Here is a 23,737-nt window from a genome sequence, read left to right on the forward strand (position 1 = left end):
GTTCATTAATCTGTTCTCTATGTCTGTGTCTCCATTGCTGCCCTGCAAATACTTTCATCAGTACCATTTTTCTAGATTCCATATATATGTGTTAGTATATGATATTTGTTTTTCTCTTTCTGACTTACTTCACTCTGTATAATAGTCTCTAAGTTCATCCACTTCATTAGAACTGACTCAAATGGGTCCCTTTTTATGACTGAGTAATATTTCATTTTATATATGTACCACAGCTTCTTTATCCATTCATCTGTCGATGGACATCTAGGTTGCTTCCATGTTCTAGCTATTGTAAATAGTGCTGCAGTGAACATTGGAGTGCATGTATCTTCAATTTTGGTTTCCTCAGGGTATATGCCTAGCAGTGGGATTGCTGGGTCATATGGTGGTTTTATTCCTACTTTTTAAAGGAATATCTATACTGTCTTCCATAGTGTCTGTATCAATTTCCATTCCCATCAACAGTGCAACAGGGTTCCCTTTTCCCCAAACCCTATCCAGCATTTATTGCTTGTAGACTTTTTTTTGATGATGGCCATTCTGACTGGTGTGAGGTGATATCCCATTGTAGTTTTGATTTGCATTTCTTTAATAGTGAACCATGTTGAGCATCTTCTCATGTGTTTGTTAGCCATCTGTATGCCTTCTTTGGAGAAATGTATGTTTAGGTCCTTTTTCCCACTTTTTGATTGGGTTGGTTGTTTTTCTAGTATTGACTTGTATGAGCTGCTTGTAAGTTTTGGAAATTAATCCTTTGTCAGTTGTTTCAAGTCCCTTCCTCTTTTTGGTCTCATTTTCCCAAAATAGATAATCTCACTGATCAAATGAACATTTTGTGAGTCAAACAGATTCTGCACGGGCTGTGCTTATAAGTATAGGAAACACACAGATTAAAGACATACTTCAGGTCAAGTGAAGTTAACTCTGCAGACCAGACCAGAGGTAGAGCAACAAACAGACCCTGAGATAGTAACCTGACACCCAGGACAACCATCATCAAAAAGGCAGAAACTGTCTTTAAGCTCTGGGCTCCACCCACTTTCTCCTCTTTTCCCTTTCTTTCCTTTCAGCCTCTGAATATTAACCTGCCTTCTTGCCTCTCTCCCTCTTAGCAAATTCTGTTCCAGCATGTTCAGGGCAGAGGGGCAAAAAACACTGAATGGAGAAAGACTTCATCATGGGTGAGCTTCTAGTTCTAGTCCCAGCTGTTCTGGGAAACATTCTTGGGGCCTCTAATCTCCTTTTTGCTTCCCTGAAGAGGCACCTCCTCTACTGTTCCCTATCTCCTTCCCTCTAAGCTTCTGCTGCCCTTGTGGATACCTCTGTTAGAGCACTTATCAGGCTGTATTGTAATTGTTTATGTCTACAAGTCTCTCCCAGTAGCATATGATCTCAGATGAGTAGCTGTATGTGTTTATAATCTTAGTGGTATCCAGCTTTTAGCTAAGGGGTCAGTGCTGAGTGCGTGTTTGACTGGTGAACTCACTTCCTTCTGTTTTTTCCTGCATGAAAGCAGGAGCATGGAGGAGCAAATGAGAGAGAGGGAAGCATGGACTGAATCCTTACCTGCTGCTCCCTTGGTTTTGTAGTTTAGACAAGGTAAGTATCTTCTCTGGATCTCTAGAACCTCTCTATAAAATGAGAGGATCAAAGTGATAGACTTTTGAGATACCTTGTTTTTTTTTTTAATTTATTTTTTGGATTTTTAATGTATTTAGTCAATTATCAAGATCTGATAATAATAGCTGTTAAGTTTTGTCCTTCTCAAGTATATTTGCATTTAAATAAGAATTGAAGGATGTTTTGGCACACAGGATAAGCTGTGATCTTCCCCAATCCTAAATTAGTGGGGTCCAAATGAATGCACTTTTGCTTTGCAAAGATTCTAAAAATTTAGTGGTCCAGTGGTGACAAAGTATGAATCATTTATTTGATGGTGACAAATCTGCAAAGAACCTTGTTTGTGGCTGTACATAATCTAGCTCTCTCTCTCTCTTCCCCTCTCTTTATCTCTCTCTCCTTGTCAGCTGGAAATAACTCACCAACCCTCCCTCTATGCCTTTGTGGCCCCATCCCCTGCTGTGACCATGGAGACTCTCAGCAGCTGTCGGACTACCTTCCTCTCTGATCTGGTGCCCAGTGGTTACCTGGTTCAGGTCTTCCCAGGCCACCCTGAGGTAGAAGGCCTGGCCAGGGAGGTAGGTCTGGAGAAGTCTGAGCAGTGTGACCAAGGTGATTTGAGCTCCAGGGAAGAGAATGGTCAGAACAAGAAGAAAATAAAAGTCAACAAGATCTGGAATTTTATGAGTCGTAGAAAAGGGGCCTCCAGTCAAGGGAAGAGACCCCAGTCCATGATTTTACTGGGAGACACTTCCAGACCATCAGAGTTGAAGCCCAAAGTCACATTAAAGGATCGAATGAAGTCATTCAAGAGGCTGAAGCCTTCGACTGGGGCCTCCAAGAATACTACTCCTAGGAGCAGCAAGGTCCAGAAACCCCAGGAGGTGTCACATATTTACCAGATGAGAAATGCCCAGGAGGCCTCAAAGCCTTTTCGTTATTCCTACTCAGGACACACTGAGGGCCTGGAGCCCTTCCTTGCAGATGTGCAAAGACTGATGCCCAAGAACCAGAAAGTGTTGGCCTTTGATGATTTTGGCATCCATGTGGAGGAGGATCACTGGGAAAAAGAGTCCTCTGAGCAGCCTGCTAGGGGCAGGTGGGCCAGGAGCTACCTGAAACACACATTCCCTGGAGACTGCGAAACGCCACATAGATCAGCTGGAGACTCCAGAACCCAGGATCCTGAGTCTGCCATTAAGGCCTCCACCTTAGAAGGGAATGTGGAAAGGGGTTACGAGGAGAGCCTTAGGCACCTGCGTAGAGACAAGGCTGTGCCTTTTGGTAGTGTTGTCAAGTTCTTCAGCAATGTGGCCGAGGTGGCCCGCAAGTGGCGTGCATTATCCCGGGAAGAGCTGCAGATGAGCCACCAGCGTGGCAAGACCTACTTCATCAGTGATGGCAGTGAAGCCCTCATCATAGAGGGTACTGCCTCCCAGGCCTCCTTCCCACTCAGCCAGACCCCTGAGGTTATGGTGTGGGGCAGTGTCATTGAGAGGTGCCAGCACTGTCACCAAAAGGCCTCACAATCCTCATGCACATTTGAAATGAGCTTTGAGGGCAAGAAGACTTTGGGCCAGGCCCTTGAAGACCCCTGCACTGCTGCTGCCTTAGTCTCAACCTCCACCTCACCTGTCTTTGAGCTCCACGGTGACCCAACTCCACAGACTGGGTGCAGTTGCCATTATGGCCATGCCTTCACCAAGGAGAACTCCTCAGAGGAACTTGATGAAGACATTGAGACTGTGGTCAACGTCCTTAAGGAAGATGACAGCGCTGGACAGTCCCCTGAGCTGGGCGCCTGTGCCAAGTTAAACACCAAAGCTGTCATGGAGAATCTAGAAGAGAAACCCAATGAAATGGAGAAACCAGAGGCCTGCAAGGGGCCTGGGGCATCTATCCAGGCAGAACAGCCCCAGGGTTCTGACTTGGATATGAGAACAGCAAGTGCAGAAAGGAAAGCCAGCAAGTCCAGTACTGGAGTCCTGGGTACTCAGGTAAGGTGGGAGCTGACTTTCCAAATCACCATTTGAAACATTCAGAACCCCAGAAGCCAGTTAAACTCTCATGCCTTTTCTATAACCCTACCTTCTATCAAGAATGTCCCAGAAGGAATGTTCCCACCAGTCAGTTGCCTGGGAATTGACTCATCCTAAAAATACTGGGCAACTTTTGTCCCTTCATTGGGCTGAATGCCTGCAGTTACATCTTAGTTCAAACTTAAACAAAAATTGAAGCTCTGGGAATGCCAGCAGAATGACCAGGGTCATTTAATGATGCTCAAGAGAGCCATGGTCTCCTATTTTCCTTAGTTGCGGGGCATTTCCATGGCTTTGCCACCCTATCCTTCCCCACCAACAGGAGCTGAATTCAGAGACTAGTGTCCAGCAAATCCTCTGGGACTGAGTGTCAGGAGACCTGGATTTGTGTCTCAGTTCTGTTCCCAATTGTCTATATGACTTTGAGATGAGTCCTTTCATCTTGTTGGACCTCAGTTTCCCTGTGGAGCGAAAGGGGCTTTCTTGGTGTCTGGAAAATCTCTAGGTGTCTTCTGACAACAACACTGTTGTTCAGCCTGAAGAATGTAGGCAGAAAACAGCCCAATAACCTTCTTCCAGCATTCATTATATCCAAAATCTGTCAGGGTGCAGTCACATTACATTGTTTTCATTTAAAGTAACCTTGTGAGGATGGAGTGATTATCCTCATTTTACCAGTGAAGAGGCAAGCTGAGATGGGTTTAATGATTTATCCAGAGTCATAGATTGGCAGAATTTGGATTCAAATTTTCACTTTTGACTCCAAGTCTGGTGCTTTTGTCTAGTTGTCTGTAGTGTTCCAGGGATTTTACTTGAGTGATGACAAGCAGGTGCTCACCATGCCCTCATGCATGGACAAAAAGAAATGTGCTAAAAGTAGTAGGAGGAATGTTGGATAAGTACGAGAAGGGACTATCTGGCTTTGGGACTTAAGAATGTCTTTATAAGCAGATATGCTATAATTTATCCAGATAATTTTTGGGCAAAGTGTTTTTTAAGGGTAGCTAATTAAAACTCTTCTTGTTGGTGGTGATTGGAGTAGTCAAGCCTGATAGTTCTCAACCTGTCCTGTCATCTTTCAGATCATATTTTGAGAGAAATTGGGTCCCAGCAGGACAAAGCAATAAGCCTGCTTTTTCTGGAAGGGAATTAATATGTTTATAAATATTTTATTTCTATGTTTATCATATTTGGTAAGCTTTAAAAATATAAAGATTGGCATAATATTATTAGGAGTAAATTTTATTGCAGTGGTTTTAAGACCAGTAATCAAACAAGCAAACAAACATATTTAATGATTCCATTAGCTGATAATTGCAGTTGGAGACTGCATGTCTAATGTTATCAGTCACTAGGAAAAGGGTCATAGATGAGCACAGCACCTCACTAAGTGGCTGTGTGGACTGGACACAGAGATGCTTTGTAGGTTCTTTAAAAGCACGGGCTTTGGAGTCACAAAGGCTTGAGTGGGATTTTCCTTCTCATCTATGAAACAGGACAAAACACATCCTATATAAGAGGACTTGTTATGGGAAATCAAATAAGCTAGAGTACCCATTCTATCACCTGTTGTGACACATTGCAGATTTCCACAAAGTGGTAACTGTTGCAATTATTAAATTTTGGTAAATTATTAATAATTGTGAACAATATCCAGCCAGGAAAACAATTCAAAACAGTACTGCAGCTGGTTAAGGCTGCTACACGAAGTGTCTGAAGTCAGGAAACTGGCTTCTAGTGCCATTTTATATCCTTGAATTTGTGAACTTAAGATGGATATTTCCCCTCTATGGGCCTCAATTTCTCCATATGATCGAGAATTTGTACCAGATAATTCCTGAGTATCTTTCCTCCTTGCCATTCTCTAGTTTTTTCCTCTCAGCTATTTCTCTGAGTCCAGTGGGAGACTTCTTCCTGTACAGTGGATTGTTTTGGATTAGATCTCTTTGGCAGGTTTCCTGTGCCCTCTGCTGGTTGCTCAGAGATGCTGCCTATCTTTCCTTGGAGTAGTAAGCAGCAGCCTAGACAGACATTGAGGTCCAGGGAATAAGCAAAGTGTAATGGAAAAGCTGAATGCCAGGGAACATTGGTGTAGGACAGGGGTCCTGTTGACCGTCTGATCCAATCACTCTATTTTACAGATGATGGGGACACTGAGTGCAACAGGGACAGGATTTCCCCTGATACACAGAAATGGTGAGGCAAGTGGGATATGAGAGTTCTAGTCTAGGATCAGCCACAAATTTCTCCTGACAAAACCCCTCTCTCCCTTTGGGTTTTAGCATCTACTAAATCTTCATCCTTCCCAAAGACACCTTGCAGGTCCACTGTGAGGCTAAATTGGCATAATGAATATGAAAGCAGTGCATTGTTAAGTAGCAAAGACCATGTGATTACAGTGGATCATTGCATGCTAATAAAGGTGAAAAACCCTGCTTGCAGAATAGCTTAGGTCTTTTTGTGTTTCCTAGGGAAACTGCTCAGCTTGCTTCCTCCAGGGTGTTTTATTTTTTGAGATCTATTCTCTCTACCCTACAGAGCTAAGTGACTCTGGCAACTGCAGCTGCTTTGGTTCAGATTTGGCTGTGGTCAAGCCTGGTGCTATACTCCACATCATTGTACCCCACAATGATGGGGTTTGCCTTCAAGGGAATAATATCAGAATGTACGGATGGGCTTTCTTCAGAGTCCTTAATTTGGAGTTTATCAAGGGAATTGAAACTTCTCTGTGCCTCACCCTTTGTATTAGGAAAACCTAGAAATTGATATTAATTATAGCTAACATTTACAAAGTGCCTATTATGCACTCAGGCACTTACACATATGGACTCATTTCATCACACAACTACCCTCTGAGTCAGGGAATGTCTTTAAAATAAAGATGATAATAATACTTCATAGGGGTTTTGGGAAGATAAAATGAGTAAATACACGTAAGTGCTTGCTTATAATAGTATCTGGCTAAGAGTCATGGTGCAATAAATGTTAGCTATTTGTATAAGTTATTTTAAAAAATATTGTTACTTTAAAAAGTATTCACAACCTAAGAAGTCGAGAGTTATGTTTTATTTGGGAAATGTTATGTTATGTTATGTTATGTTATGTTATGTTGTAAATGTTATGTTATATGTGGGAATTTTTAGGACTTCAAGCCTGGGAGACAGCTTCTCAAGTATCTCTGGAAGAACTAATCTGAGGAGGTGAGGGGAGGAGCCAGGCTATATAGGAAGTTTTCAAAAAGAGGCAGGTAGTCTGAACATCAAGCGGTTACTCTTAGTTAAGGAAAACCAGATAACCCAAGTTAAGGAATTTAGCAATTTAGCACTTTTCTGTGTATGGGAAGATGCAAGAGTCTGGGTTCACTGAAATCATTCCTTTGATATGCACCTGAGTTATCTGGGCCAATATCCTGTTTCCACATTCTGAGTTTCTCATGACTCACCAAGGGGAGTGATTGTAGTCTAATGGCTACTAGATGACAGATATTCTTCTTCTTCCTGAGTTACCCTAGTACTCACCAGCTCACATTGGAGGGCTGCAATGGCTGATGACTGTGGCATCCTTGTTTACTGATATGGCAGGAAATATTCCATTCTTCAAAATATAACAAGAAGAGACTGTACCTCAAGTGTGGCATTAGCTAACACTTTAGTGAGGATTAGTAGAGTACAAATTAAAGGAAAAAGGGGAAGAAAGATAAGCATTCTTTAGATTTGAAAAGGACTTTATACTTTGCAGAGTGCTTTTCCATATATAAATTGACTGCAAAACTAATTATCATTATTATTATTTTCATATGATAGATAAGGAATTTGAGCCATGGTTTATGAGAAACAAAATATTGAAGCTGGAGGCAAAATGCCTATTATCAAATTTGTGACTTGTCAACCTGTGTGACAGAACATACAAATACTTGCTCATCAGTTTTCATTAAAGATTAAGACTTTTAAAGTTTAGAATTGTAATATATGCAATTAAAGCTACAGGGATAGTAAGAAAACTATTTCAGTATTCAAGGAGAGTAGGATTTGTATTTTCAGTAAAAGATGGTATGAGGAATGGAAATACATTTTGTTTAGAGGAAGAAAGTGATTTTCCCGCTAACACTGGTTATTTCTCTACGGGAATGAAAGTATGGAACAAATAAGTATAGATACAAAAACTTATGAGAGGTTTGTAAAAAGGGAGCCCTGAGAAAAGAGTTTTGTACAAAGTCAGGCTGGGATTAGATTATGTTTAATTAAGAAAGTGAATTTTGTTACGGAAGGTAAGAAAGTATAGGCCTAGAGTTTGGTTTTTCTCTTTGTTAAGAGAACAAAATTTTCTTGGAATGTTGAAATACTTTTGATAACAGATTGTGAGTTTCCTTGCTTTCTAAATGATCTGTATCTGCATTAAAATATTTTATTGTCACTTCTGCTGAAAAAATAATTATTGTTTCATACTGATCTATGCTGCTTTTAATATTTGCTTTGTTTTTTTTTTTTAATTTATTTTAATTGGAGGCTAATTGCTTTAAAATACTGTAGTGGTTTTGCCATACATTGAAATGAATCCGCCATGGGTGTACTTGTGTTCCCCATCCTGAACCCCCTCTCCCACCTCCCTCCCCAACACATCCCTCTGGGTCATCCTAGTGCACCAGCCCTGAGCACCCTGTATCATGCATTGAACCTGGACTGGCGATTCATTTCACATATGATAATATACATGTTTCAATGATATTCTCCCAAATCATCACACTCTCTCCCTCTCCCACAGAGTCCAAAGGACTGTTCTATACATCTGTGTCTCTTTTGCTGTCTTACATATAGGGCTATTGTTACCATCTTTCTAAATTCTATCAATATGCATTAATATACTGTATTGGTGTTTTTCTTTCTGGTTTACTTCACTCTGTATAATAGGCTCCAGTTTCATTCACCTCATTAGAACTGATTCAAATGTATTCTTTTTAATGGCTGAGTAATATTCCATTGTGTATATGTACCACAGTTTTCTTATCCATTCATCTGCTGATGGACATCTAGGTTGCTTCCATGTCCTGGCTATTATAAACAGTGCTGCGATGAACATTGGGGTACATGTGTCTCTTTCCCTTCTGGTTTCTTCAGTGTGTATGCCCAGCAGTGGGATTTCTGGGTCATATGGTAGTTCTATTTCCAGTTTTTTAAGGAATCTCCACACTGTTCTCCATAGTGGCTGTACTAGTTTTCATTCCCACCAACAGTGTAAGACGGTTCCCTTTTCTCCACACCTTATCCAGCATTTATTGCTTGTAGAGTTTTGGATCACAGCCATTCTGACTGGCGTGAAATGGTACCTCATTGTGGTTTTGATTTGCATTTCTGTGATAATGAGTGATGTTGAGCATCTTTTCATGTGTTTGTTAGCCATCTATATGTCTTCTTTGGAGAAATGTCTGTTTATTTCTTTGACCCATTTTTTGATTGGGTCGTTTATTTTTCTGGAATTGAGCTACAGGTGTTGCTTGTATATTTTTGAGATTAATTCTTTTTCAGTTGCTTTGTTTGCTATCATTTTCTCCCATTCTGAAGGCTGTCTTTTCACCTTGCTTATAGTTTCCTTTGTTGTACAAAAGTGTTTAAGTTTAATTAGGCCACATTTGTTTATTTTTGCTTTTATTTGCATCACTCTGGGAGGTGGGGAGGTGAGTCTTTTTAACATTTCCACCTTGTTGGGAAGAAGTCTCTAGAGTTTCTCCTCAGTTTTATCTTATTTCCTTGTTAATCAACTTAATTAACATTAACTATCCTAATGTTTTATTTGCATCTGTAAGACCCATTATGGTATAGCTGGTTTATTTTTTTGTTTTAAACTAAGGAAGTTATTAGGTTAGCCATTTATATATATATATATATACACACACACACACACACACACATATATCTCACATACTAGCAAAGTAATGCTCAAAATTCTCCAAGCCAGACTTGAACAGTACATGAACCATGAATTTCCAGATGTTTGAGCTGTGTTTAGAAAAGGTAGAGGAACCAGAGATCAAATTGCCGACATCTGTTGGAGCATAGAAAAAGCAAGAGAATTCCAGAAAAACATCTACTTCTGCTTCATTGATTATGCCAAAGCCTTTGACTGTGTCAGTTCAGTTCGGTCACTCAGTTGTGTCCGACTCTTTGCAACCCCATGAATCACGGCATGCCAGGCCTCCCTGTCCATCACTAACTCCCAGAGTTCACTCAGAATCACGTCCATCAAGTCAGTGATGTCATCCAGCCATCTCATCCTCTGTCATCCCCTTCTCCTCCTGCCCCCAATCCCTCCCAGCATCAAAGTCTTTTCCAATGAGTCAACTCTTCACATGAGGTGACCAAAGTACTGGAGTTTCAGCTTTAGCATCATTCCTTCCAAAGAAATCCCAGGCTGATCTCCTTCAGAATGGACTGGATGGATCTCCTTGCAGTCCAAGGGACTCTCAAGAGTCTTCTCCAACACCACAGTTCAAAAGCATCAATTCTTCAGTGCTCAGCCTTCTTCACAATCCAACTCTCACATCCATACATGACCACTGGAAAAACCATAGCCTTGACTAGATGGACCTTAGACGGCAAAGTAATGTCTGCTTTTGAATATGCTGTCTAGGTTGGTCATAACTTTTCTTCCAAGGAGTAAGTGTCTTTTAATTTCATGGCTACAGTCACCATCTGCAGTGATTTTGGAGCCCCCCAAAATAAACTCTGACACTGTGTCCACTGTTTCTCCATCTATTTCCCATGCAGTGATGGGACCAGATGCCATGATCTTCGTTTTCTGAATGTTGAGCTTTAAGTCAACTTTTTCACTCTCCTCTTTCACTTTCATCAAGAGGCTTTTTAGTTCCTCTTCACTTTCTGCCATAAGGGTGGTGTCATCTGCATATCTGAGGTTCTTGATATTTCTCCTGGCAATCTTGATTCCAGCTTGTGCTTCTTCCAGCCCTGAGTTTCTCATGATGTACTCTGCATATAAGTTAAATAAGCAAGGTGACTAGATACAGCCTTGATGTACTCCTTTTCCTATTTGGAACCAACCTGTTGTCCCATGTCCAGTTCTAACTGTTGCTTCCTGACCTGCATACAGATTTCTCAAGAGGCAGGTCAGGTGGTCTGGTATTCCCATCTCTTTCAGGGTTTTCCACAGTTTATTGTGATCCACACAGTCAAAGGCTTTGGCATAGTCAATAAAGCAGAAATAGATGTTTTTTCTGGAACTCTCTTGCTTTTTCCATGATCCAGCGGATGTTGGCAATTTGATCTCTGGTTCCTCTGCCTCTTCTAAAACCAGCTTGAACATCAGGGAGTTCACGGTTCACGTATTGCTGAAGCCTGGCTTGGAGAATTTTGAGCATTACTTAACTAGCATGTGAGATGAGTGCAATTGTGTGGTAGTATGAGCATTCTTTGGCATTGCCTTTCTTTGGGATTAGAATGAAAACTGACCTTTTCCAGTCCTGTGGCCACTGCTGAGTTTTCCAAATTTGCTGGCATATTGAGTGTGGCACTTTCACAGCATCATCTTTCAGGATTTGAAATAGCTCAACTGGAATTCCATCACCTCCACTAGCTTTGTTCACAGTGATGTTTTCTAAAGCCCACTTGACTTCACATTCCAGGATGTCTGGCTCTAGATGAGTGATCATACCATCGTGATTATCTGGGTCATGAAGATCTTTTTTGTCCAGTTCTTCTGTGTATTCTTGCCACCTCTTCTTAATATCTTCTGCTTCTGTTAGGTCCATACCATTTCTGTCCTTTATCAAGCCCATCTTTGCATGAAATGTTCCCTTGGCATCTGTAATTTTCTTGAAGAGATCTCTAGTCTTTCCCATTCTGTTCTTTTCCTTTATTTCTTTGCATTGATCACTGAAGAAGACTTTCTTATCTCTTCTTGCTATTCTTTGGAACTTTGCATTCAGATGCTTATATCTTTCTTTTTCTCAACAAAGTGTGAAAAATTCTTCAAGAGATTGAAATACCAGACTTCCTTCACCTGCCTCCTGAGAAATCTGTATGCAGGTGAAGAAGCAACAGTTAGAACCAGAATTGCAGGGGTTAATATTCAGCGATATGTTGCTCTGGCTGAGCCATGAGAAAAACACCATGGGGTAAGAAGAAAAGCAAAATATAGCAATACAGTATAATCTAAACAGAAGTACATCAGGTTGATTAGTTGGGGTCGTCAAGCCCTGCAAAGCTAAGGAAAAATATAGTGTGACCTAGGAATGCTGGGTCAGCCCATGTTCAGAATACTGCTTGTGCACACACGAAGATGTTTTCCCAAGGCATATGTGGGTCTATGACCTTCAGCTGGGTGATACCAGTTCTACAAGAAAATAACAAACATAGTTCAAAGTAATCAATAAAATAAGAGATGTGACTGGGGATACAGGAGGCTGACTTCATCATAGCACAGCAGATACTTTCTGCTTGCCAAGACACTAAATAAAAGTGATGTGAATCCAAGGAACGGGGCTCTTGATCCAAGAGGTCTTGAGTCCCCCGGTCCCATCTTTAAAGCTTTATTTCTGTCTCTAGCTTCTTTTTCCCAAACTGTGCATTGATCACTTTTGATCCCTACTTGCTGCACTGACCACAGCAAGTGGTGCCCAACATGGGGCTCCAAAGTGAAGGATCGCTGAGAGCAAAGCTAAAGTTGAAATATCCTTGCAGGGTCCTGAAGAACAGTGGGATGAGGTCTTGAAAATCCCTCTTTGCATTAAGTAATACTCTTTCTGGCATTGAAACTGGGGTTAAACCTGGGAAATTCAGAAAGCTCAGAATGATAGCAGCCATATATATGCTTCTTAAGGCAGCTTTTAAAAATGGGGGTGAGAGGGTAAAAAAAATAAGTCTGAGGGCCAGCTATTGGAACTTTTATGAACCATTGAGAAACATTGCTCATGGTTCCCTTCTCTCGGTACTTTAGATTATACTGTATTGCTATATTTTGCTTTTATTCTTTTCCCATGGCTTAGCCAGAGCAACAGGTGGCCGATTATTAACCCCTGCACCTTACCTGCCTCCTGATAAATCTGTATGCAGGTCATGAATCAACTGTTAAAACCAGACATGGAACAACAGACTGGTTCCAAATTGGGGAAGGAGTACGTCAAGGCTGTATATTGTCACCCTGCTTATTTAACTTTTATGCAGAGTACATCATGAAAAATGCTAAGCTGGATGAAGCACAAGCTGGAGTCAAGATTGCCAGGAGAGATATTAATAACCTCAGATACACAGATGATACCACCCTTATGGCAGAACGTGAAGAGGAACTGAAGAGCCTCTTGATGAAAGTGAAAGAGGAGAGTGAAAAAGCTGGCTTAAAACTCAACATTCAAAAAATGTGACATCTGTTCCCATCACTTCATGGCAAATAAGTGGAGAAACAATGGAAACAGTGACAGATTTTATTTTCTTGGGCTCCAAAATCACTGCAGATAGTGACTCTACCCATGAAATTAAAAGATGCTTGCTCCTTGGAAGAAGAGCTATGACCAACCTAGACTGTGTATTAAAAAGAAGAGACATTACTTTGCTGACAAATGTCCATCTAGTCAAAGCTATGGTTTTTCCAGTAGTCATGTATGGATGTGAGAGTTGGACTATAAGAAAAGCTGAGAAATCAAGAATTGATGCTTTTAAACTGTGGTGTTGGAGAAGATTCTTGAGAGTCCCTTGGACTGCAAGGAGATCCAACCTGTCCATCCTAAAGGAAATCAGTCGTAAATATCCATTGAAAAGACTGATGCTGAAGCTGAAACTCCAATACTTTGGCCACCTGATGAGAAGAACTGACTCATTGGAAAAGATGTTGATGTTGGGAAAGATTGAAGACAGGAGGAGAAGAGGACAACAGAGGATGAGATGGTTAGATGGCATCACCAACTTAATGGACATGACTTTGAGTCAACTCTGGCAGTTGGTAATAGACAGGGATGCCTGGTGTGCTGCAGTCCATGGGTCACAAAGAGTTGGACACGACTGAGTGACTGAACTGACTGATTGATATGAGCAACTGAACTGACTGAAATATCTATATCTATATCTATCTATCTATCTATCTATCTATCTATCTATCTATCTATCTTTCTATCTATCTATCTATCTATCTATCTATCTATCTATCTATCTATCTATGGAGGGGTGGGCAGGGCAGTCCCTGAGTAAGACTGCTCCCCCCCACCGCTTGTGGGTTCTGCTATCCAGTCCTTCAAGGACACTTTAAAAGGAAGAAAAAAGTCCAAAATGAGTACCACATCAAGGTGTTTCTGAATGCACCAAATTGTGAAGTTGATGCTGTAGCAGCCCCAATTTGGCAGCCAGTAGTATATTTTCCAGAGAAGGCAATGGCACCCCACTCCAGTACTCTTGCCTGGGAAAACCCATGGATGGAGGAGCCTGATGGGCTGCCGTCTATGGAGTCACACAGAGTCAGACACAACTGATGTGACTTAGCAGCAGCAGCACCAGCAGCACCAGCAGCAGCAGCAGTATATTTTCCTTAAAGACATTATAGGCTATGGATAGTGTAACCTTAATTCATAGTGTGCCTTAGTAAAAGTACAATTGGCTGCCTTTTACCTTGTTTTTCTTAGCTTCTGACCAATTTGGAAGCCCCTACCCTTGTCCTCTAAGCTTAAAGCTGCTTAGTTCTGGTATCCTTCCAAGCTCAGTTTCCAAAAGGCTTTGTCTTCCTGAATTTCATAGAATAGTGTTTCACAAAATCTTCAAGTCCTAATCCTCAGTACTTGTAAATGTGAACTGTATATTGTCAACTGTATATTCCTGTTTAGGAATACGGTGTTTGTAGATGTAGCCAAGTTAAAATGGCATCATACTGGATTAGTGTGGGCCCTAATCCAATGACTGATGTGTTTATGAGAATTGAGAAATTTGTACAATAACACAAAGACACAGGGAAGAAGACCATGGAATGACTGATACAAGGGTTGGAGTAATGTACCTGCAAGCCAAGGAATTCCAAGGATTGCTGAGAGCTACCATGAGCTAGGAAGCAAGGAAATATTAATCCCTGGAGTCTTCATAGAGAGCATGTTGCTGCTGATACCTTGATTTCAAACTTCCAGCCACCAGAGCTGTGAGAAGGAATTCTGGTTGTTTAAGCCACTCAGTTTGTGGTGATTTGTCATGGCAGCCCTAATAAAATGTATGCTCCTCCAACTAGAGCTCTGGCCCCAGTTACAACCTGGAAAGTGATCGAATTAGGCTAATTAATATGGAGGTCTGTTTTCATCCTCACAGAGAATGGTGAACCCCTGCTGCAAATGATGTTGAAATTAGTGGACTGTCAGTAATTGTGACCAGAGAAGTGAAAATGTTCAGATCATATAAAGAGGATTTAGGGGCAAGTATCTCCAAAATCTTACTGTAGAATTTGACTTTATGCTCTGTAGGTATTTCCCCTTCCCTTTATCTAAAATCAAAAGAATTAAATGATCTAGTCTCTTCCATTTCTGGGGCTCAGTTTTTTTTTTTCCATCTGTTTAATGAGGGAGTTAGACTGTATGACCATAAGAGGCTTTCCAGCTCTAACAATTTATGGATCTAGGAGGCAGAGTTAGGATTAAGGAGAATTATAAAAAGCAACCTTGAGACCATGTCTAAGGATTCATACCAATTTAGTACAGTAACTTGTACCTTCTACTGCTTTATTTTCAGTACTACCCAGTGGCTTTTGTTGTGCCTAAGAATTTGTCTCAGCCCTTGGAAACTGGGTTACCAATTTGGCAGAGAACCTTACCCGTGTTGACCTAAAACAAATAGACTGCCAGATATTTCTCCAGCAAAGATGGTTTTCTTGGAAAGCTGCAAAGAAATACAATTCATGGTCTGCAACTTTGGCAGGCCATGTACATGTCCTTTCACAGAAAAGGAAGGAGAACACTTTTATACAGGAGAAAAGAAAGTTGGGAAGGCTATGGTAAGCAAACAGTCCATGACTTTTCATTGGCTGAGTCCTTGCCAGGAAAAATATGAATCTTTCCTCTTCTTTTTTAGTTTTGATATTGTTTCTAAACCAAACTTGGTCCACTCACCTGATGGGCAGCAAAGCCAATCTACTGACACTAGGTTGTGGGGAAGGAAAGTGGTAGGTCAATTTTATCTCCCTTGGTTCTTATCTTGTCATAGCAAAGAATTGAACTGGCAGACCAGGAGAGCTTGGGGAAGCAAGGTTTATTGAGCAAGCAGTAAGCAGTACCCTCTCGAGAGATGAGAACAGGCCAAACCCTGCAGGAGTGGTCCCGTTCAATCTTGGCTTTCATTTTTATATCCTTTGTTCCCTCCCCTGGGTGGTACTTGGGGCTTAATTGCTTGTGCCCTATGAAAATGAGGCATGAGCCTGAGACCAAACAGGGAAGCAGAGGTGCCAGGCATATTTTCCCAGCAGAAGTCTTCAATCAGTTCCACAGTTCTCCTTTTTTGTTTTTTTCTTTGTTCACCCTCTGTGTGCATGTGATCTCCTAGTCATCACGTTCTCTGACTGCAATTTTGGACATTTTTCTTCCTACTCTAACTGCCTAACATGCCCCCCTCAAGAGATGGGAGGCCCAATTCTTTGGGAGTAGGGACACCAAGATCCCTCTGATGACTTCCTGCTGAGCTACGGTGGCAAGGGGTGTTGAGTTTGCTATTCTTAGGCCTTGGGGTCCTCAGAGTCTGGGTGACAGGGTCTATCTAAGGGCAAGTGGTAGATACCATCAGTATTTATCTGTAGTTCTGTGTATTCCCTCTGGAGCATTATGTCATTTTGTAATTCGGTTACCTGGGCAGAAATAAAACGGGTTAAACAATAGATAATGCATGGAGCAACCATGAGCAGAATTAGTATGGTGACAACAGGGATCAGCAGGGGCAGTAGCCAACTCCAAATCCCTCCTCTCCGAGAAAAGATCCCAAAAAGGGACTGGAGCCAATCTGGAGGTGCCCCTGCTCAATCATTAACATCTTAGATGATTTATATGATCTTTTTGAGAACTGAAAGCTTTCTTCAATTTTGATTGAGGCGTTACCTCCAAAACAGCAAGTCTCATTCAGAATGGCACAGGTTTCTCCTTGTTCTGCATTCAAAAGATCTATAGCTTGCCTATTTTGGAGTACCACCCCTGCCAAGCTGTATATAGACTTTGTTGAGCCTCTAGAGCTGATACTGTGGCTTCCCATCCCTGTTGCATCATTATTGAAATATTAAGCACTGTCCTTGTGAGGAGGGTGATCCTCACAAACCAAAAGAGCCTTGTAGCTATAGAATGTCCTATCCGCAGTCTTCCCAAGATGGGATTATCACTCACGTATGTGCCTCCCCAATTGGATGGTATTTGGTAAGAGGGGAGGTCGCATTAGTGTTGGTATGTGACTTCTATTGCCTGTTCTAGGAATGAACTCAAGTTGGAGATAGCCCCTGAGGTTGTCCTAAGTTTTCCAATGGTGAGAAACCAGACTCTTGGAACCATCAGGACTATTGTGCAGATCCTATACCATTTGGTCAGGAGAATAAAGTATAGAGACCTTTGATATAAGAAATGATATCCCATTCCTACAAGGAACATTCCCACCTAATGGGGGCTGACCTAGGTTGTTAGATTTAGCCCTAGTTGGGTAAATCTGTTCCCTGTACATTGGATGGAGGCCTGTGCTTGGTGGTGATACCCCCATTTTGTATACTGTATCACTATTTAGGGCGATGTTTGGCATGAGGGATGTATTCTCATTAGTTGACAAATGGTTTCAGGAGGTGAGTGAAATAATATTATGAGGGTGTGCATGGACTGGTTAGTGTAGCATGGTCTTATTCCTCATCCATTTCCACAATCTTGGTCAGGGTTTCAGAGATTTGTTCCCCATACATTCCCCAGATCCTCCCCCAATCTCAACTCAAATAGATGTATATAATTGTATGTGGGCATCTGCAAACCAGACTCTATTATTATTGTTAGGGAAGTTATTGGTATTATTGTAGGTCTAATAGCCATACACTGCATCACTTGTTTTCTAATTTTGGGGAAGAAGGTTCCATTTCCAGCCCCAAGGATTGGTGGTTAGACTTTCACATCAGGTAATTCCTTCTGAAGTGTGTCCTGGGAAGCTTTTATCTTTAGCATATTTGAATCTAGCAACCCAGAGTTGAGAGGAGTTCAGTAGCTCCATAGTCTAGTTACAGTGGGAGGATGAGTTAAGTGCCCCAATGAAGAGATCACTAGGCATCTTAATGAGTGGTTTTCCATCTCACCAAGGGTAACTCACAAAGCATATGGGCATGATGCCAGACATTATTTCAACTTCCCTGACATTTAAGATATTTTTTCCTTCCGAGTTAACTCATTTAGGTTTTGCAGAATTGATAGTGGAACCTAACCAACTTCCATTGACTTGTGTTAGGTTGGCAAAGGGTACAGTAATGCTCAATAGGGAGCACTCAAGCAAGTTACCATTGGCACAATTTTGTTTTTTATGCCCAGATCAAGGCACACCAACAGTTACACTTGTTCAGGCACCTGGTGACCTTGGTGATGGCCAGTCTTAAAGGATGTATCTATGAATAGCCTAAGCCAGACAGACAGACAAGAAAGAGGTGCCACATCATGGAGTGCAGGGCATGAGGCTTATGAGATCTGAGTATAATAAATATGGAAAGAGTTTCCCTGGGAAAAGCAAATCAAGAGGGTAATTGTAATAAAGTATAAGCAGAGCAGTAGGCTTAACCTGAGAAATTCAGTTTCCTGAATATTCATCTGAATGGCACCAATTTGTAGTCTTGAATAGATATCAGAGGTCTCCCAGGGGTTCGGAGGTGTACTGAGCATCCTCTTTTTCCTTCCACAGCTTGATTCGAGAGTGATGAATCTAGGAGTTGTGTCCTGGTACTTTGACTGCTGTAGGAGTAAAAAAGTAGGGTATGGGATCTTCCATGTAGGCTGAAGTTGAGACCCTGGAGATTTATCTTTCTGAACTTTGATTAGCACCTGGGTCCAAGAGCATACAAAGGTGACTATTGGAGCTCCTTTGAGTCCTGATTATTTGCCCATAAGCACATCTCTCACTGAAATTGCCCAGTAGTCAAAGCATAGGAAAAAAGGGCTTGGGGTTTGGGGTCTAGGAGGAGGTCATTTACATAGACAAAAGGTCTCCCATATAATGTCTCATAGGGGCTGAGACTGACTTGTTCTCTAGGTGCAATGCAAGTGCTAAGGAGAGCTAAAAGTAGGGCCTTTCTCCACCCCAAAGCGGTCTCTTGGATTCTTTCTTATTGCTATTTTAAAAAAATTGATTGGCTCTCTCTACTTTTCCTGAGGACTGAGGTCTCTAGGGACAGTGTAGATAATAGTTTATACCTAGAGTTCATTTTTATTTTTTTTTAAATTTATTTAATTGGAGGCTAGTTACTTTACAAAATTATAGTGGTTTTTGCCATACATTGACATGAATCAGCCATGGGAGTACATGTGTTTCTCATCTTGAACCCCCCTCCCACATCCCCTGGGTCATCCCAGTGTGCCAGCCTTGGGGACCCTGTCTCATGCATCAAACCTGGACTGGTGATCTATTTCACATGTGGTAATATACATGTCTCAATGCTATTCTCTCAAAACACCCCACCCTTGCCTTCTCCCACAGAGTCCAAAAGTCTCTTCTTTAGATCTTTGTCTCATTTGCTGTCTAGCATATAGGGTCATCATTACCATCTTTCTAAATTCCATATATATGTGTTAATATACTTTTGCAGTACCCGTGGCCCATGGGCTCAGTAGTTGTGGTTCCCAGGCTCTAGAGCATAGGCTCAATAGTCATAGTTCACAGGCTTAGTTGCTCCATGACACGTGGGATCTTCCAAGACCAGGGATTGAACTTGTGTCTCCTGAATTGGCCGGCAGATTCTTTACCATTGTGCCACCAGGGAATCCCCAAGAACACATTCTTAGAGATTACAAGTAAGTTGGGAGGGCTATAGTAAACAAAAAGCCCATGGCTTTTCACTGATTTAGTCCTTGCTAAGAAGGGCTTCCCCGGTAACTCAGATGGTAAATAATCTGCCTGCAATGCAGGAGATCCCTGGCTGGGATCCCTGGGATTTGATCCCTGGATGGGGAAGATCCCCTAGAGAAGGGAATGACAACCCACTCCAATATTCTTGCCTGGAGAATCTCCTGGATAGAGGAGCTTGGTGAGATATATTCCATAGGGTTGCAAAGAGTTAGATATGACTGAGCAACTAACAGTTTCATTTCACTGGCTAGGAAAGGACTCTTCTTCTTGTTGGGCTCTGCTATCATTACAGGTCCTAAGAGCTCCCCGTTCCGATCTCTGAGCTTTATTTATTTTATTTTTTTTTCTTTTTAACTTTTCATTTTGTATTGGAGTATAGTCAATGTTGCAATAATTTCTGGTAAATACCTAAGAGACTCAGACATACATATACATGTAGCCATTCTCCCCTAAACTCCCTTCCCATACAGGATGTCTAATGAGGTGGATGAACCTAGAGCCTATTATACACAGTGAAGTAAGTCAGAAAGAGAAAGACAAATACTGTATATTAATGCATATACAGACTTAATTTAATTGAAGTTTTTATTAGTTTTTTACTCTTGTTCCATCCAAGTTGTTAACTTCTCTCCACATCCAATCCTCTTAGTACAGGTGGAAGAAACCTGTACTATGTTCATGTGACTTAGGAATATTTAGGAGAAACTTTAAGAATGTCAGCTCAAGGAACTATTTATCTTTTCTGGTCTGTAGTTAGATAGACCTACAATTTAGTAGTTGTGAGACAGTGGGCAACTTATTTATTTTTTCTGACCCTTGGTTTCCTTATTGTAAAATGGGTTATTAGCTACCGTATGGAGTAGTTATGAACACTGAATGAGACAATATGCATAAATATACTCAGTAGGGTATCTAATACATAATACTGTGCTATACAGTTATTTCACAGATGTTAGTTACTTCCATCTTTTTCCACTTGGAGGTCAGGACTTTGGAAAAGAAAGAAGGATTGGGATTGAAAACAGATGGTTATGTTGATATCAAAGGAGAGGACTTGGTCTTAGCTAAAATGTGCTTCTGGCAAGAGAAAGTTTGTCTCTCTTTCAATCATTGTCTCTTACTCTCTCTCATTCTCATTTTTGTGCTTTATATGCATTATCTCATTTTTGAATCCTAATAATTCTACAAGTTAGGTGTTATCACAGTCCCTTGTATGTAGGTGAAGAAACTGAGACTTAGATAAATTAACTTGCTCCAGGCCTCACATTGAGTAAAGGTTAACGTTTATAGTGGATGCAGAATCCTCACTTCCTCCATCTTAACACTAACCAAACACACAAAAAAATACCTAAGAAAGAGTAAACAGATGCTATTTTCTTTAAATAAGTTAGTTTATTTTCCTTTTCTACACTCCTTGATGTCTTTAAGCTCTTTGTAGTTGGATCTATAATCACATTTATTGATAATACATAGTAACCTGCCTGAATTTGGAGGCCGATCACATGATATTTCAGATTGGAAATTCTTCTGTTTAAGCAAAGTGTTGGCCCACACCCCAACCCCATGAGTAACTGATCCTGAACAGTTTTCTTTGCAGACTTTCTTTCCCCCAGCTGAACCATCACCAAGGACTGCACCACTCAAAATCCTTCTGGAAAAATGCCATTCTCTGTCTATCTCACAGAACATCCCCATGGAGCTGGATAAAGTGGGTTGGAGGAGATCCAAGAAGCTTTGCACAGGTATGCCTTTTATGCCCTTTTTTTCTTGAGGTGGGACATGCTTGGCAGGCCTCATGCACAGACAGATTGTGTTGACATTATCCTACTTCCCTGACAAACCTTCCCCTCAGTTCCCTAGTACTCTTCCTCATTGGCATTTGAAAATTCACATTAGTAATGACAAGGTATAGATTTTTCCCTCTCCATGCTCTTCTTTTCTTATTTGGGGCCTTTAATCTCAAAACACTCAAATATCTTGCTAAAGCCTTATTTCCCCCCCAGGACCTCTGTACCCAGTACCTTCTAGGTCTCACATACTCTAGTTCCCCCTCTTCACCATTTTCATAGTACGCCTATATACACCTTCCTCCTGGCCTCAAATGGACCAGTCCCATTGTTCCCATCTCCCAAGGTGTCATTCTAGCCCTGTCTCTTTTGCATCTTGCTTAGACTTACTCTCTGTGGGTCCCAGGTCCTGCCCTGTTTTACTGACCACTGACCATGGAAAGCCCCTCAAGGCTCAAGGCAACTTTATTTACCTCACTCAAAACACAGAGATTTCCCCCAACCAAAACCAGTTACCTCCTAGAGCTTCAGGGTATACCCTTTCTAACTCAGGCCACTGACCCTGCCTGCTAGACTGTTGTCACTTGCAAGTAAAGATCCACCTTTTGGTACAACTGGGAGAATCCATGCTCTCTTACCCATGGGCCTTAGACCACACCCTAACAGTCTCCTAACAGACTCCACCACCAGTCATTTTACAAGCAACATAATCTGCATGGATACTAAGGATACACAAGATTTCATAACATTCGTTTCGAAAGTTTTCTATAGTGTTACAAGCTCTGGGAACCTTGATCCTACTTCTCTATGAGCCAAAGGTTTCCTCAATCCCAAAAGATCTGTAGCTGCTCTGAACTGGCCACTTCTTTTTTATTATCTTCTCTTCATGTATGGAGAACATGTGGGATGCTTTGACTTGGAGCTTATATCCAACCCTGCGATTCCTTGCCACAATTCCGTTAAGGTAGAAGCCAAAGAAATTGCAAGCTTGGGTCTTTTGTACCATCATCTCCCTCAGAAATCCCCAGAAGCCAGCAAGGTGGTGAAAGGAAAGAGTGAAGAATTCTGAAGGGAGATAATCCTTCACTGTCAAAACTAGGAGGGTCCTTAGAGGTTGCTCTGTCCTCTTGATTTATGAATGGGGAAATAGGCTGATACAGGGAAAGGGACCTGTTCAAGGTCATAAGTGAGTTCATAACAGAGTTAAGACAGGACTTCAAGCACCTAACTTTCAACCATGTCAGAATGTAATTTTACTACAGTTCTAGAACAGTCTTAAACATTGGAATTACAAGCTGTGATTACTTTCAAGCTCACCTGTACTGGAATAACCAGTCACCTCCTTCCCCTTAAAGAAGACCACAAGTAGTAGACACAAATCAAGCCATCAAAGTGTCAGCAGATACCCACCATAATTTCTAAGTCCTGTGCGTGAGAATAAGGCATGCTCTCATAATCCCTTGGGAGATCAATTCAGTTCAGTTGCTCAGTTGTGTCCTATGCTTTGCAACCCCATGAATCACAGCGCGCCAGGCCTCCCTGTCCATCACCAACTCACGGAGTTCACTCAGACTCACGTCCATCGAGTCAGTGATGCCATCCAGCCATCTCATCCTCTGTCATCCCCTTCTCCTCCTGCCCTCAATCCCTTCCAGCATCAGAGTCTTTTCCAATGAGTCAACTCTTTGCATGAGGTGACCAAAGTACTGGAGTTTCAATTTAGCATCATTCCTTCCAAAGAAATCCCAGGCTGATCTCCTTCAGAATGGACTGGTTGGATCTCAAAATAAAGTCTGACACTGTTTCCACTGTTTCTGCTGTTTACCCATCTATTTCCCATGGAGTGATGGGACCGGATGCCATGACCTTTGTTTTCTGAATGTTGAGCTTTAAGTCAACTTTTTCACTCTCCTCTTTCACATTCATCAAGAGGCTTTTTAGCTCCTCTTCACTTTCTGCCATAAGAGTGGTGTCATCTGCATATCTGAGGTTATTGATATTTCTCCCAGCGATCTTGATTCCAGCTTGTGTTTCTTCCAGTCCAGCGTTTCTCATGATGTACTCTGCATAGAAATTAAATAAGCAGGGTGACAATATACAGCCTTGACGTACTCCTTTTCCTATTTGGAACCAGTCTGTTGTTCCATGTCCAGTTCTAACTGTTGCTTCCTGACCTGCATACAGATTTCTCAAGAGGCAGGTCAGGTGGTCTGGTATTCCCATCTCTCTCAGAATCTTCCACAGTTTATTGTGATCCACACAGTCA

At 41.5% G+C, this 23,737-nt stretch overlaps 1 protein-coding gene across 2 annotated transcripts in view; it reads left to right on the forward strand.

The window, feature by feature from the left end:
* The window catches only part of ARHGEF9 (Cdc42 guanine nucleotide exchange factor 9), a 456,114-nt gene that overhangs the window by 104,965 nt on the left and 327,412 nt on the right, over positions 1–23,737 (forward strand). Inside the window, exons 1-2 of one of the 2 annotated variants that reach the window (XM_040266118.1) lie at positions 1,991–3,617; positions 21,282–21,426. In XM_040266118.1, coding sequence (XP_040122052.1) covers positions 2,088–3,617; positions 21,282–21,426 — 1,675 coding nt within the window. In that variant the 5' untranslated portion in view covers positions 1,991–2,087. Of the gene's footprint in view, positions 1–1,990; positions 3,618–21,281; positions 21,427–23,737 lie in introns of those variants that run through there. The other variant, XM_040266119.1, reaches the window with a different exon arrangement.

Source organism: Oryx dammah, unplaced genomic scaffold (assembly GCF_014754425.2).
Source record: "Oryx dammah isolate SB20612 unplaced genomic scaffold, SCBI_Odam_1.1 HiC_scaffold_23, whole genome shotgun sequence".
NCBI classification, from domain to species: Eukaryota; Metazoa; Chordata; class Mammalia; order Artiodactyla; family Bovidae; genus Oryx; species Oryx dammah.